The sequence below is a fragment of the Mesoplodon mirus genome, assembly GCF_964341445.2.
Source record: "Mesoplodon mirus genome assembly, chromosome: 10".
NCBI classification, from domain to species: Eukaryota; Metazoa; Chordata; class Mammalia; order Artiodactyla; family Ziphiidae; genus Mesoplodon; species Mesoplodon mirus.
Window position 1 is genome coordinate 69,736,955 of NC_138986.1, and position 16,521 is coordinate 69,753,475.

Below are 16,521 nucleotides of genomic sequence, written 5' to 3' on the forward strand. Positions count from 1 at the left end.
GATGCCGGTGGGACAGCCTGCGACCAGGGCAGATGGCAGGCGCTGGAGCAGCGGGGTGCTCCTGGTCAGATGGGGCAGCCTCCCGGGAGGGCAAAACCAGCGGATGACGGCCCAGTGGGGCCCCACGGCGGGGCCGGCAGCGGCGGAGCCAGGTACGAAATTGGCATAGTAAATTTCCCATGTAGACGCGGTTGTGCGCCAAGCGATCCGAGAGTAGAGTGTGAAACCGGCAGAGCTTCTCCCTGGCTTCACCTCCTCTCCAGGTCTAGCACGCACTGGACACTGGATGGCTCAGGCTGGCGCTTGTGACATGTCCGTTGTACACGTCACAGAGAAAGGGCGGGGCGCGCGGGCGGCGGGGTGGGGGGGGGCGCGGGGCGCGTGCAAGCCCAGCCCGCCAGAAACCCCAGCCCAAGGGCAAAGGGCGGGGCCCCAGAGCCTGACCCCTCCTGCTCTCTGCTTGTAATACAATCTGCAGATCCCTAGGCCTGCTCTGCTGGTGGCTGGCATTCAGAAGCCACAGCCGCAGGGGCTACGCCGCTTCACTCTGGTAGAGATGGGTGGGCTCTGAAGCGCGCAGCAACTGTGACTACTGTTTGATGGCTTTTGCTTTTCAACAGAGACCATAACACTCCTGGCTTCAGCCCAGTTGTTGGAAGAGCTTCTTCACTCATCCATTTTCTCATTGTTTAGACAAGAGACGTGAGGCCACAAAGGCTGAGTTCCTCACCACTAGACCTGCTTTACAGGAAATGCTAATTACACTAGCGATGGTACACGAACGTGCATCCTTCTACATCTAAACTGAAGAGAAATATGTTTAAGTAATGGTGAAGCCACAGCACTTTGTTTTCTGTCACAGCAAGCTCCCTCCTTCCTCTTAGGGAGGAACCCCTGAGGGATAGTATAGACCTGAGGGCATATCCTCTCCATCATTTAACGACTATTCCTAGCCCTTCAGATACCCTATCTCTTAATGATGTTAGGTGCCCAAAGAAAGAATGTCTTCTACGTCATCGACGACATTCATTGATTCATTCATGCATTCAACTATTTGACAGACATTCAAATGTTTACCATATGCTAGATGGATTGAGTGGCTGATAGAATGACTATTTTTGCACCATGAAATATTGGAAATATTGGAAACGACAGACAACCCACAATGAAGTCAAAGAATTTTACAGATTACAAAAACGGAGGAAAACTTAGCACACTAGTTGATAAGAGTCATAACTAGCACTCAGATTTCCTGCTTTTCTCTGGTAGAAAGACATCTGGATATAAATTAGAAAGCTGACCCAAACCCCAGCTCAGTCATTTGCTAACAGTTGGATCTGGAGGAAGTGACTCCCTTGTAAAATGGGAATATTATCTTTTTTCCTAGGTTTACTATAAGAATGAGACAAGATGAAATACATAAAATATCCCAACACAGTGTGTGGCCCATGCAACATTATTTAGTAATGTATTCCCTGCGTGGTTCAGCAGAGTCTTCGTGACTGTCAAGATGTTTCCCAAAAGGTTCACATTTATCCTGCCACTGATTTCTTACGGAATTATCGCTGTGTTCTCTGTCCTCCTGTAATTTCACCTCCAGAATGGCCAAGCTTCCAGCCTATGGCTGAATGATTCTTTCACCCTTCTCCTGGTATCAGGGTTGCTGCTGGCCTCTACCGCGTCTTTATGGGCATACCCCCCTTCTCCCCACCCATGCCTATGCAATCCCGCATCCAGCCACCAGGCTCTCAGCCAGGAGTCCTCGTGCAGGGCCCAACCACCTAACGTGGCCCTTCCTAGTATGGTCTGAAGCCCCATGAAACTATTCTTATTTATTTAGTCACTCTGTCAACGTTTAGGAACTAGCGTCATCAACTAGCCTGGCCTGGTTGTTGGGACATAAAGATGGATGGTATAGTGTCCCTGCTGGCAAGGAGCTCACATTCTAACGGTATGTGTTATGTGATGATGTGGTTCCCTATCCAACACTCATGTGAAGTCATTACATAGGTTATATCAGAGCACAGAGGAGGGAGGGCCTAATTAGCTGAGGGAGAGGAAGGTTATCTTTAAAGGCTTCTCACGGACTCACAGATATAGAGGACAAACTAGGGGTTACCCGTGGGGAGGGGATTAGAGGGTACAAACTATTAGGTATAAACTGAACTACAAGGATATATCGTGCAACATGAGGAATATAGCCAGTATTTTATAATAACTATAAATGGAGTATAACCTTTAAAAGTTGTGAACCACTATATTGTCCTATCATTTATGTAATAGTATACATCAACTGTACATCAGTAAAAAATAAAAGTAAGGTTTCTCAAGGGCAGTCATATTTACACTGGGACACAAGGAAAGAGTTGGAGCTCTTCAAGTAGGAAAGAGGGAAAAAGCTTGGAGATTTCCAATCAGGCAACAGCTCAACTGGTTCAGTGTGGCCAGAGCCTAGGCTCCTGAAAAAGAGCAATGGAAGAGGATGCTACAGAAAGTAGGCAGGGACCAGGTAGGGAACACTGATGTTCCTCTCATGTAAGTGATGAGGGGGCTGTGAGTCTTGGCAAGAGGTGTAGCCTAATCATATTTGGGTTTGATGAAGATTACTCCACAGACAGGAAATCGAAGGGAGGTGGGGCATGACTTGAGGCACAGAGAGTGGTGAAAGCACTGAGGAGACTATTACAATGGTCTTAGTGATGAATGATGAGAGTCTGAATCAAGGCAGTGACAGTGGGGATGAAGAGGAAGGAAGAGATGTGTGACGAGCTCTTTAGGAGGTGGAATGCCTCTTGGCCGCTCACCAGATATGGGAGGAGAGGTTTCCGAAACCATCTGGTCAGGATGATTGAATGGATGATGGGAAGCTTGGAGGATCTCTTAAAAACTGTTTATGCTTTAGCATAGAGGGAAAGAAACATGAATTCATTTCTGAATGCCTTGGTCTTGAGGGTTTGTGTAGAGCATCCAGGGAGAGGCCTGTGCAAGATGCTACAGTCATGAAGTCATCAGGAGCACGGAGCCTCTGCTTAGGGTGTAGATGAGTAGAAAAAAGTCTGAAGACAGAACCCCATGAAAGGCCAACCATTCCGGTGGGTCCTAGGAAGAAGATGCTAAAGGCAGATTGCAAACGAGTGAGCTGAGAGGTGAGGAAAGATGACTAGCCACAAAAATGTCTTGGTGAAGTTACTTTAAAGGTTTTGGTAATATACAGCATCCTATGACTATTCAGTGACAATAAGAAAGCTGAGCCATTGACCCTACATTGAAATGAATAATCCTTGTCACTTCCTTCCTACAGAACATGACCTGTCAAAGATGTTCATAATTAGCTTGCATGTGGAGAAAAGTTTTGCTCTCATCATTGTTGATGATCTCTGATGAGGGGCGCTAGCCCACAACAAGTCATTTTACCATCTAGAGTGGGCGACAATAATTCTTCTGCCCATAGATGCTGCTCTGAATACGAATGACAAGAAAACTAACCATAGAGCCAGAGGGCTGGAAGGGACCGTTAAGATCATTCCAGGTCAATGTCCTCAATTTACGGATGAGGCCCAGAGATAATATGAACTGCCAAAGCTGGCCCAGCAAGACGTGGTACGAAGACCCGAAGTCAGCCTTTCTGAGGCTGAGCCCAGTGTTCATTCCAGCACACGACCCTGCAAGCTAAAGAACAGACTGCATCCACCAGATTCGCCCATATATCATGCCTAGAACTTCTCTTTTCTAAGTACAAACTAGAGCCTAGCAGCATGAGAGGTTGTGAGTACTGCAGAACCTCAGGCTCTTCTCCAGAACTTCTGAATCAAGGTCTACATTTAACAAAATCCCCTAATCAATATGTATATGTTAAATTTTGAGAAGCATTGGTCTAGAACTCAGAATGTATCTCCCACAGGAATAATGACTTATATTCAGTGGCCAGTCTAAACTGTATATAGCTGCTCTGCAAGTACTAAAAGTTGTTTTTCTAGAACCACATGTTCCAAACGTGAACTGCGCGTGCAAAGATGCATTTTCCCCCGCCGAGCTCTAAAACCAAAATCATTTCCCCCAACCCACCTTCCTGATTCTGCAATGACTTTATTCCCAAGTTACCTCTAGTAAGAGACAGAGATGAAAGATAGCAGAAGCATCTCTAAAGAAAGGAAGAGTCTCGATAAAAAGAAAAAGCTAGAACCTCTAGCAATTTCTAAGGGACAGTGCTTTATGATAAGGGGCTAAGGCTCTACCATAGTGACTGTTCCTACAGTTTACAAAGGACAGAAGCAGTATCAGATGAGAAGGGCTCTGCAAGCATCTGCAGCATCTGTGCAGGAGCCGGGACAAGGGCTCTTACAGAGGCAGGGGGCAGAGCTGTCAGCCAGCAATAGTTCTGGTTTCTGAGCACCAGCAGCTCAAGAGGGTCTCTTCAAAGGCTGATAAAGACATGGCTTGTGATGTGTAAGGGTGAGTCATTGATACAAAGGAGCATGTCTAGCTCACATGGTGATAAGGAGCTGCCTGTGATACGAAGCTAACGTTATGAATTAACAGGTTCCAACATTGGTCAACAGAAGTACCCTGAGACCACTGGAAACGGCGGGCTTTTTAGTTGTTGACCTGCCTTCTCTTACTTTTTTTTGCTCCTTTTTAACGTCTCTCCCAGCTACCTCCAATTATTTTGTTTCCATTCTGAACCTATATAATGATGTGGCTGATCAAAACTCCTCTATAAACGTTTGTGACATTTCCTTAAAATGACAATACACTTATCACAGACCTTGCTTACAGTCATATGGAGAAGTTCAACCAGCCAGGTAAGAAACAGGCATATAGTGGTCCCGCTTCCAAAGTAAGACACCTTTAAAGCAAGGGTTTTCTAATTTTTGGTGTGCATAAAAATCACTAGGGATATTCTGGAAAAAAAATAAGACAACATTCCCCAGATGCTACCATCAAAGATTTTTATTTCGTAGGCATGGTAGTAGAGGCTTGGAATCTGAATATTTAGTGACAACTCCTCCAAATAAAGTGATTCTGATGTAGGTGGTCCATGCGCTACATGTTAAGAAACCCCTGTGTAAGGAATGTTGGAAGAAGGATGTCCAAAGAGTGGTTATAAAAGGGAATGTGTGCCCAAGGCAGAGCCTACTCATGCCCTAGGGCTGCCCCTGGCCAGGTCTTTGGGGCAGGATTGCTCTTTCTTGGGCATATGATTCCAGCTGGCAGCTGAGGGTGGTGGTGGCTATGAGTGGGGGGAAAGGGTCTGTCTGTACCAGACGTTCTGTATTTTATTCCTGCAGTTAAACTCAGAAGAAGCAAATTCGCCTTTACCTATCCCTGAGCTAATCATGTCTGGGACACATTTGATACAGCACCTGGAACCTGTGGCATATTGAATAATGTTATGACTCCCGCTTAGTGCTTTACAATAATACCCATTGTGTGCGTGTCTGTCATCTAAATGAAACAAGTCAGACGATCCCATTTATATCTGGGCAAAACGTATTTCATGTGTATGTATTTAAAAGTTATTGATAAGTTGAATCCATCCTTGAAAGTATACCCTCTGGTAATAAAGTTGACGTATACATTATATTCAAGAAATATTTTCCATGTGCAAAGCACCGTGTGCTGGTTCCTCTCTTCCTCTGGGGTCTTATAACACAGCAAGGGAATGACAACAATACATGGCAAAACGGGGCAAGAGCCATGGAGGGAAGTCAGAATACAAGGGGCAAAGAAGGGAGAACTCAGGAGAGCTTCATGGAGTTGCCCTTGGAGGTAAACTGTGAAAACAGTTACAGTTTCAACCAACAGATGGTGGGAGGTGGGATATGGGGCAGGTATTTCAAAAACAGGGGACAAAGTCACACAGACAGGGAAATACAGGGCAAGTTCAGGCAACAGGTAGTGGTAGGGAATGCACATAACTTTCAAGAAATCAGTAGGAAAACAAAGCTGTAAATATAGATAGAGCCCATATTTGAAAGAATCTGAAATGCTAGGCTGAGCAGTAATTTCATACTTGCAGAAGATGTTTTTCTTTTTGGAAGGAGAGCAGGGGGGATACAAGTGTGAGCTCTGCATTCAGAGCATTACTCTGGCGACAGTACGTAAGAGGAGGCGGAGCATGGAGAGAGCAGGAACAGGGAGACTAATTAGGAGGCTAGCGCTGTGGTCCAGGAAGAGGTGATAAGGTTGAACGGAGAAGGGAAGGGGCAAGGGGAGTGGTGCCTGAGACATTGCAAAGGTGACATATGGGTATTAAGCCTTCAGTTCCCAGGTGCACGGACATTCGTGCTTAAGTGGATTGGTGGTGGCAACAAAAGTACGTTAAGCGTAAGGGAGGGGGGTGATCAGAGGCAAGAAGAAAGGCCAGATGACCAAAGCTTAGTGCAGCAGGCGCTGCCGGTGTCCTTAGGACTCACCTCTCCGGGCACTGCTCATGGATAGCTTCTTTGTGCTGGCAGCTGCCCCTTGCTGCCTGAGGGCTCCTTTGGTGGCCACAGGTCACGGCGAGTTACGACTCTGTGGGTGGCCCCAAGCGATGACAGGCTGGAGTTGGTACAGGAAGACCCCCGTTTCCTCACTCATCAGGAGACACTCTGGGACCTGTTCTACCCTGTCTCCAGAGGTCCCAGCAGGGTCAAGCCCTAGTTACCCACAGTGACAACTGCTCCATTCTGCTTCCTTTACTGGCTTCCTTTCCTTCCCTGTATCACTTGCTCACTCCACTCAGGGCTTCCAGGATCACCTCCCAAACAAACTTTTTAGATGACTGCATTCTTCTCAGAATCAAACTTGGGGATAGAAAGATGTCAAGTGACAACTTAAAGGAAATACGAACAAACGGCTGAAAAGCGAGAGGCAAGTCACTGGAGATGAGCAGGTATTAATGCTGAAGGGCTTGGGATTGGACCAGAGTTTCCTCTGGGGATGAGATGGGAGACACTAAACCAGAAACAGGGATGCAGCCAAGGGGACAGAACATCCAGGGGGTGGACAGAGGACGGGGGAAGAGAGAGGAGAGGATGCTACAAAAATCATGTCAACCTCCAAAGAGGGGAGGGCACTGAATGAAGACAGTGGAGCCAGACCCTGGTCTGGTGGGATGAGGTCTTTTCTCATTCAAGTTATTCTCTCCACCCCCCTCACTCTCAGGACACAGCAGAGCTGGATTGTTGATTGATCGATTTGGGTTACATTCATGTTTTCAAAGTAGAAGAGGCACGCTTGGGGTGAGTTCTATTCCCTGTAAAAGTGATGTAAGCCACCTAATGTCTCCTCTGCCCCGAATGTCCTTCTCTATCTCCTTCACCTAAAACACTCTGTTCATCCTTCAGGAGGAAGCTGAAGCTTCATGGAACCCAAGGAGCCTCCCACCTTGAGGATCATGGGTCTCCCAGTATCATTGCCTCTCCCTGCACCTTCTACTCATTTGTCCACATTTTCCTCTAGATGGTGATTTTCATTCGTCTGTGGACCCAGTGCTTAGAACACAGTTGGTGCCTTATACATGCGTGCTGAGCTCTTAAAATCCAGCTCTTAAAAGAGCTCTGCTCTTCCATGGATGATCTTGCTCAGCCCTCACTGCAGCACTGTCAAATGGATGCTGTTATTATCCCTAGTTTACTGATGAGGACGCTGAGTGTAGAGAACTTGACAACGTGGCCAGAGTCATTCAGCCAATAATTGGCAGAGCACAAATTTAAACCCAGACAAAGGTCTCTGACCTCTAAAATCTAGTTTCTTAGCCATTAAGCTTTCTCCCATCTCTTACTTTCTCTAGACTGAGTGACGTATTTAAACATAATGCAATTTTTATGTGGTTTTCCCTTTTCAAAAAAGGACCAACGCACAGACGTACAGAACAAATCCATGGATACCAAGGAGGGAGGTAGGGTGGGATGAATTGGGAGATGGGGATTGAAATATATACATTATTGATTCTATGTATAAAATAGATAACCAATGAGAACCTTTCTAGAGCACAGGGAACTCTACTCAGTGCCCTGTGGTGACCTAAATGGGAAGGAAATACAAAAAAAGAGGGAATATATGTATACCTATAGCTGATTCACTTTGCTGTACAGTAGAAACTAACACAACATTGTAAAGCAACTATACGCCAATAAAAATTAACTGAAAAATAAATAAATAAATAATAGAAAAAAACAATTTTAAATTAAAGAAGGACCAATGACCTTAAGGCAAACCCTTTCCTGACCCGAGCACAAATGCTCAAGCTATGTAATCGATTGATGTAGGGCCCCTGCAAGTGGCTATGACTGCATGGGAGAATTATCTCATAAGTGACAATGGCTTCCCCAGGGACAAGGTCAAACTTGTCCCCAAAATGCACAGTGGGTTTCACAAGGCACTGTCCAGGACTGAAATCTCTACCACTGCCTCAGGAAAGAAGCCTCACAATAAAGACCCCCTTTAGAACAGAGCACTTGAAAGCAGCATTTTTCAGCCCAGATGTGGTACTGCCTGATTTGCAATCTAATTCATCTTCATCTCATTGACCAGCCATGCCATTTACAGATGAAAGCTCTTGGAGGTAGAGGTGAAACTGAGTAAAGAAATATAAGGCTGTCATACCTGCCACACAAACCATATTGGCTAATAGGCATCTAAATATCAACAGTCTAGGTACCTAGACTCAAAGAGATAAAATTGATGTTTTGCTTACGACTGGACTAGGACCAAGATTGTATTATTTTGTTTTTCTGTTTCATATCTGTTAAGAGCATTAAATAAGGAGCCTATTTGTGATCTGGATTATGTCACTGACTTACTGACTGAGCCAGCTAAGCTTATCACAGCCTCAGTGTCATCTTCTGTAAAGTGGGAGAAATACCTGCCTGTTCTTTCTCTCACCTGTACCAAAACTAGAACAAGACTTTATATAGTTTTAGCTGAGAGTTTATATGGTTCTCACCTGATAAACATCACACATGTGTCAACCATCCTTCTGAGGTGTTTCCCTCCCTTAACATGAAAATACATTGATTTCAAAACTGTTTACCTTTGGGAGTAAATATCTTTTAACTATTTAAGTATTTATGTAAACTATTGATCTTTGGAAAAGGTTTCATGGCTCAGTTCCTATGTATGTTTCACGGACTATTCTATTCATAAAACATAAAAATTCATCCATAAATTGATACGTTTTATATAGCTGAATTTACCAGGAAACAAGACATTCCACATAGCGTGTGAATTTCCCCCCAAACCGCGCAGGCTTGAACCGCAGCCCCGCGGCGCGGAGGCGGATGAGGTCCGCGCCGACGGCCGGCGTTGCGGGCCGGAGGCGGCGCGGGAGCGCCGCATCGAGGGGCCGGCCTAGCTGGCCGCCGTGTCCCTGCGTCTTCTGGCTGCGACGCGGGTGCTGTGCACGCTGCAGGGCCGGGAGGCGAGCCGGGGCCCGCAGGCGGCTGTGGGCATCGTATCCGCAGCCAGCGTCCCCGAGGCCGCGCGCGGGCCACGATCACTAGGGGAAGCTGCGCCGCGACAACGCGGCCGACTGCCTTCCGAGCTGTGAGAACCTTGCGCGTTGCAGGACTCGGTGGCTCTGCCCGCCGTGTGCGCTTTCCCAAGGGAGGGCCTGCTGGACTTAACGCCCACCGCCTCCGCGGAGTGCACTGAGCGCCGCTCTCCAGCGCCCTCTGCCCCTGATCTGGATCCACAGCTTCCTCCAGCCACGGCTGGGCGAGACAGGATGTGGGCTTCACACCATCTGTTGTCTCTTCTGCAAGGACACTTCAACTCATCCCCTGGTTAAGAGAAATCAGATTATTCTTTGCATCCCATTCAGGTGTTCTGACAGAAGTAAAGTTTACACAAGTCGTGTTCCTGCGATAAGAAATAAAGATGCGACCTCGCAGCTGTGTAAAGCTCTTAAATGCTGTGTACGTGCGTCGGGTGCGCTAAGGGACGTGGAGCTAAATGGGCTAGTTCTGAGACAGAGAGACTTAACTGTGTTAACAAGGGCACCGCAGAGAGAAAAGGTGTGGAACTATTAGAAGCAAGACGGATATCAACCCTGTTTCTGGGAGGCAATTCTGACGACAAGGGCAGGAGATTCTCTGAAGCCAGGTGCCTGGGTTTTTAGCAACAGCTAAGCACGCAAGCTTAGGAGGAGGGGGCCGCTCACCACAATCCCTTGTCAGGGGAATCTTCCGCTTGCAGGGCCTACTGCTGGCAGATGCCAGGGAAGAGGAGCTTCTTGCTGGGATCTGCGAAGATGTTTCACGCTGCAGCTCCTTCCCAGACATCGGTGAGCCTGTTGACTGGGGCCGGTGGTCTTCACCCAGCACTTCGTTTTTTGGCCTCACCAGCAGCGGGCAGCGGCATGCGGCTGGGACACAGAGCACCATGGCATGCGACTCAGGCTTCCAAGGAAGCAGGACATCTCCAGGATCTCCATCTGAGCGGGTGACGTGGCTTTCCGAGGAGGGGCTCACTGGAGACACCTGGGCGTTCTCACTCCAGTTGTCTTCTGGCTGCTCGGGAAGGAGGTCCAGAGGCTCAGGGTTGCACTTGAGGGAAGTGAGGACCCCACTGGCCTCCTGGGGCCTAGATGTCAACGGTATATCCCCACTGCTACGGTGGCCCCTCTTCCGATCGTCCTCTCCTTCGGTCTCTGTGTGATCCTCCATCTTTGCCATGCCTCTTCGGGGCTCTTCTTGGACCTTCACCTCCCTCTCCTTTGGGGAAGGAAGTGGGAGGTGACTGGATGGTACCTGCTTCCTAACCTTGACTACCGGCTCAGGTGGTGAACGCAGGGGGGTAAACTGGAGCCTGCGTGGAGGAATCCTGATGGCTCTCGAGTTGCCGAATGTCATGGAAATAAAAGCAGCCAGCACGGGCTTCTCTGGCGAGTCCCTCCAGTTCACCGAGAGAAGCACCCGCAGGGCCTTGTACCTGGCCTGCCTTGTACCGCGCCTTCTTGGCGCAATATAAAGGGCAGGCGATAAAGGCGATCGATGCCGGTGGCACAGCCTGCGACCAGGGCAGAAGGCACGCGCTGGAGCAGCGGGGTGCTCCCGGTCAGATGGGGCAGCCTCCCGGGAGGGCAAAACCAGCGGATGACGGCCCAGTGGGGCCCCACGGCGGGGCCAGCATTGGCGGGGCCAGGTACGTAAGTTGCACAGTAAATTTCCCATGTACAACCGGTTGTGGCACCACAGAGAGAAAAGGTGTGGAACTATTAGAGGCAAGCCGGATATCAACCCTGTTTCTGGGAGGCAATTCTGACGACAAGGGCAGGAGATTCTCTGAAGCCAGGTGCCTGGGTTTGTAGCAGCAGCTAAGCACGGAAGCTTAGGAGGAGGGGGTCGCTCAGCACAATCCCTTGTCAGGGGAATCTTCCGCTTGCAGGGCCTACTGCTGGCAGATGCCAGGGAAGAGGAGCTTCTTGCTGGGATCTGCGAAGATGTTTCACGCTGCAGCTCCTTCCCAGACATCGGTGAGCCTGTTGATTGGGGCCGGTGGTCTTCACCCAGCACTTCATTTTCTGGCCTCACCAGCAGCGGGCAGCGGCATGTGGCTGGGACACAGAGCATCATGGCATGCGACTCAGGCTTCCAAGGAAGCAGGACATCTCCAGGATTTCCATCTGAGCAGGTGACGTGGCTTTCCGAGGAGGGGCTCACTGGAGACACCTGGGCGTTCTCACTCCAGTTGTCTTCTGGCTGCTCGGGAAGGAGGTCCAGAGGCTCAGGGTTGCACTTGAGGGAAGTGAGGACCCCACTGGCCTCCTGGGGCCTAGATGTCAACGGTATATCCCCACTGCTACGGTGGCCCCTCTTCCGATCGTCCTCTCCTTCGGTCTCTGTGTGATCCTCCATCTTTGCCATGCCTCTTCGGGGCTCTTCTTGGACCTTCACCTCCCTCTCCTTTGGGGAAGGAAGTGGGAGGCGACTGGATGGTACCTGCTTCCTCACCTTGACTACCGGCTCAGGTGGTGAACGCAGGAGGGTAAATTGGAGCCTGCGTGGAGGAATCCTGATGGCTCTCGAGTGGCCGAATGTCATGGAAATAAAAGCAGCCAGCACGGGCTTCCCTGGCGAGTCCCTCCAGTTCACCAAGAGAAGCACCCGCAGGGCCTTGTACCTGGCCTGCCTTGTACCGCGCCTTCTTGGCGCAATGTAAAGGGCAGGCGATAAAGGCGATCGATGCCGGTGGCACAGCCTGCGACCAGGGCAGAAGGCACGCGCTGGAGCAGCGGGGTGCTCCCGGTCAGATGGGGCAGCCTCCCGGGAGGGCAAAACCAGCGGATGACGGCCCAGTGGGGCCCCACGGCGGGGCCAGCATTGGCGGGGCCAGGTACGTAAGTTGCACAGTAAATTTCCCATGTACAACCGGTTGTGGCACCACAGAGAGAAAAGGTGTGGAACTATTAGAGGCAAGCCGGATATCAACCCTGTTTCTGGGAGGCAATTCTGACTATAAGGGCAGGAGATTCTCTGAAGCCAGGTGCCTGGGTTTGTAGCAGCAGCTAAGCACAGAAGCTTAGGAGGAGGGGGCCGCTCAGCACAATCCCTTGTCAGGGGAATCTTCCGCTTGCAGGGCCTACTGCTGGCAGATGCCAGGGAAGAGAAGCTTTTTGCTGGGATCTGCGAAGATGTTTCACGCTGCAGCTCCTTCCCAGACATCGGTGAGCCTGTTGACTGGGGCCGGTGGTCTTCACCCAGCACTTCGTTTTTTGGCCTCACCAGCAGCGGGCAGCGGCATGTGGCTGGGACACAGAGCATCATGGCATGCGACTCAGGCTTCCAAGGAAGCAGGACATCTCCAGGATTTCCATCTGAGCAGGTGACGTGGCTTTCCGAGGAGGGGCTCACTGGAGACACCTGGGCGTTCTCACTCCAGTTGTCTTCTGGGTGCTCGGGAAGGAGGTCCAGAGGCTCAGGGTTGCACTTGAGGGAAGTGAGGACCCCACTGGCCTCCTGGGGCCTAGATGTCAACGGTATATCCCCACTGCTACGGTGGCCCCTCTTCCGATCGTCCTCTCCTTTGGTCTCTGTGTGATCCTCCATCTTTGCCATGCCTCTTCGGGGCTCTTCTTGGACCTTCACCTCCCTCTCCTTTGGGGAAGGAAGTGGGAGGTGACTGGATGGTACCAGCTTCCTAACCTTGACTACCTGCTCAGGTGGTGAACGCAGGAGGGTAAATTGGAGCCTGCGTGGAGGAATCCTGATGGCTCTCGAGTGGCCGAACGTCATGGAAATAAAAGCAGCCAGCACGGGCTTCTTTGGCGAGTCCCTGCAGTTCACCAAGAGAAGCACCCGCAGGGCCTTGTACCTGGCCTGCTTTGTACTGCGCCTTCTTGGTGCGATGTAAAGGGCAGGCGATAAAGGCCCTCGATTCCGGTGGGATAGCCTGCGACCAGGGCAGATGGCAGGCGCTGGAGCAGCGGGGTGCTCCCGGTCAGATGGAGCAGCCTCCCGGGAGGGCAAAACCAGCGGATGACGGCCCAGTGGGGCCCCACGGCGGGGCTGGCAGCGGCGGAGCCAGGTACGAAATTGGCATAGTAAATTTCCCATGTAGACGCAGTTGTGCGCCAAGCGATCCGAGAGTAGAGTGTGAAACCGGCAGAGCTTCTCCCTGGCTTCACCTCCTCTCCAGGTCTAGCACGCACTGGACACTGGATGGCTCAGGCTGGCGCTTGTGACATGTCTGTTGTACACGTCACAGAGAAAGGGCGGGGCGGGCGGGCGGGGGGGGGGCGCGGGTCGCGTGCAAGTCCAGCCCGCCAGAAACCCCAGCCCAAGGGCAAAGGGCGGGGCCCCAGAGCCTGACCCCTTCTGGACTTTCTAGTGGCTGGGACTTCTCGCTGTGGGGCGCTGGTGTTTGGCACCGGATGGGCCACCGTGCGGAGACTGTTCGGGACTGTGGAAGCCTTCTCCTCCAGAGCTCACCCTGCCTGGGCACCGGCTCTGCAGGCCCCTCAGCCCTGGGTACGTATGGGCCAGCCCTTCCCCGCAACGGGGCCCAGAGACCAGAGCCTGCTCAGAGCTGAGGGCAGGAGGCACCCAGAGCTTGCCAGGCTGTGGACCAGCCTCCTCCAGGGACGTCCCCAGCTTCTCTGCGAGGCCTGGAGACAGGATCGCCTTCTCCAGGGCTGCTCAGCTGCCAGCATCACCATGAGCCAGGCGGCGAAGGTTTCTGAGCTGGGGATGCAGAGCCCTGATCCGACTGGATCCTGCACCCCACGATGTCCCTTCCTGGCAGATAGGTTCTTTCTTCACTTCTTTTTCGAAATCTGGTAAAACAACATTTAAACCTTCCACTGTTCTTCAGGGTATACAGATGCTAGTGGCTTAGCGGGGATTCGAAACAAGCCTGTGTGATTCCAGAGCTCGTGCTCTGGACTGTGGTGCCTCCTTATCACATATGCTTCATCTTTTACTTTTTGTTGTTGTTTTCTTGTAGTCCTTATGGTACTTAGCCCTAAGTGCCGTACATGTAACGAACACATACACTGTGCTGTAGGAGGTCTTCTTTTGTTCAACTCATGAATTGTTCATCCACCACACTGGGTTCTAGTCTCAGAAGATACAGGTCAGGGAGCACCAGTTGTCGGCATAGCAGCATCCCACATTTCTCATTGAGGCTTGCAACCCAGATTTTCCCTTTGGTCTAGTTTGAAGGATCCAGCTATGTCAAGATTATATTCTAGATAAACCATGGGCTATCCCGAAAGAAATTCACCAGTAAATTATTCCAGTTTCTCTGGCCTTCCTGGAGTATATCCAGTAAGGCATCTCATTCATGTCTGGAAAGCAAATATATCATTTATTGCAACTTCATTGTGGAGCGATGTATTGGTTCAAGGTACGATCAACACAATTTGGTCATTGTGAGTATGCCAGCTGGCTCCACTCTTTACTACACATATGTAACTCTAGAGATTCTTATGCCCAAGAGAGGAGACGTACTCTTGGGTGTCTACGGCAAGGGAAACATGTGTTGTTATTCAGGAGCTGGAAGCTACAGCATGACCGGAAAGAACTGAGAAATCCTGGTCTACACATCGCTTTCCCTTGTTTGAAACTTGTTTCTTTGGCTTGCTTCATTGGAGTGTTTTCTCTCTCCTGGGGCTGACATATTGTGTGTTATGTATCATGCATGTGACATGTAGAAGTTTCAGAACGCAGAGTCATATAGATCAGTCAAAATTTATTTATACATTTTAGTTTAAAATTTATTTAAAATAACACTGGGCATAATTCATATATTCCAAAATTAGTTTGACCCTCTCTGCTCATGAGATTCTTTTTATGGTATGTGACAGCAAATTTGGACTTCCATCCCCAATCAACTTTGAGGTTGAAGGACACAAAAGGTTTTGCTCAGACCTAACTTCTGTCTGAAAAGAAAGGGTAAATGTTATAAGCCCTTTCTAACCTCTCCAGGAGCAGAAATGATTTACAGCTGTGGCATTTAACCATCATTCCTTGATCTCATTTGAGAAGAGTTCAGTAAGAAAGTGTCTTGATTTTTGTTTGTTTGTTCCCTGTTTTCTTGTCTTGCTTACCAACAATCCATTGTAATTCATGAGTTAGTATGGCAACAGGCTGAGTGTTCCCTGGAGCTCATTAAATGAACATTTTTCCTAAAAAAAAAAAAAAAATTTTCCCACAAATCTGAAGTTAATTATTAATCACTAAAATGTTGGCCATGTTGATGACAATGTTTCTAAAACATATTACACCACTCTGTCGATTGAAATCAGGAGTTTGAACACATTCTCTGTTTTACCACAGGCCGTATTGACCTCTCCTGCTCTCTGCTTGTAATACAATCTGCAGATCCTTAGGTCAGCTAGGCACCCCGCAGGAAGTCCCAATGACCCACACATGGAAGACATTGTGCCAGGTGGACCTGGGCACCAGCAGGGAGTGGCGAGTTCCCTGGATCCCCTAGCAAAACACATACGTTCCAGAGTCTAGGAGGTAAACTCCCCAAATGTCCAACAGGTGCCAAAGTGGTGACCTCTGGAGAGGTTCAGTGGTCTGCAACATGCCAGGATACCGCCTCAAAGGCAAAAGAGCAAGCTGTTGCACCTTACATCTTCTCCTCCTAATTCTGAGTCTTATAACTTGGTGTGCTTCTTTGCATTTGGGGAGCAATACGTATTTCACTTGGGATTCCTCTCCAATTCACGAACAGGTGATTTGAAAGGCTGTCAGTTTCAAATAGTGCCCGGAGCAGAGGAGAGCTCCACCACAGGCCCAAGCTTCCCTCTCGCTCAGACAGTCTGATCCAGTAGATCCCATCTTCCTAGAGGTGTCCACAGCCGATAAGGAGCTGCTATGTGGAATCTCTGGCAAACCGTACTAGGACAGGTGCAGAGTAGACTCTAAGGTTCTGGAACAATGTCATGACCTTGGGGGGCAGAGAACTATGCCTGTGAAACAGTTTCACAGTAGAGTCTGAACACCTGAATCACCCATGTGAGTAGGTATAATTATGAGCTAGATGGTATTCACTGAAATGATATATTTGAGACCAGGCCCAAGT

General features: G+C 49.5%; 1 protein-coding gene across 1 annotated transcript in view; it reads right to left on the minus strand.

The window, feature by feature from the left end:
• Positions 1-6,754: 6,754 nt before the first annotated feature.
• The window catches only part of LOC309811057 (uncharacterized protein), a 155,682-nt gene continuing 145,915 nt past the window's right edge, over positions 6,755-16,521 (minus strand). The window contains exon 4 of the mRNA XM_082633561.1: positions 6,755-9,767. Coding sequence (XP_082489687.1) covers positions 9,337-9,767 — 431 coding nt within the window. The 3' untranslated portion in view covers positions 6,755-9,336. The remainder of the gene's footprint in view (positions 9,768-16,521) is intronic.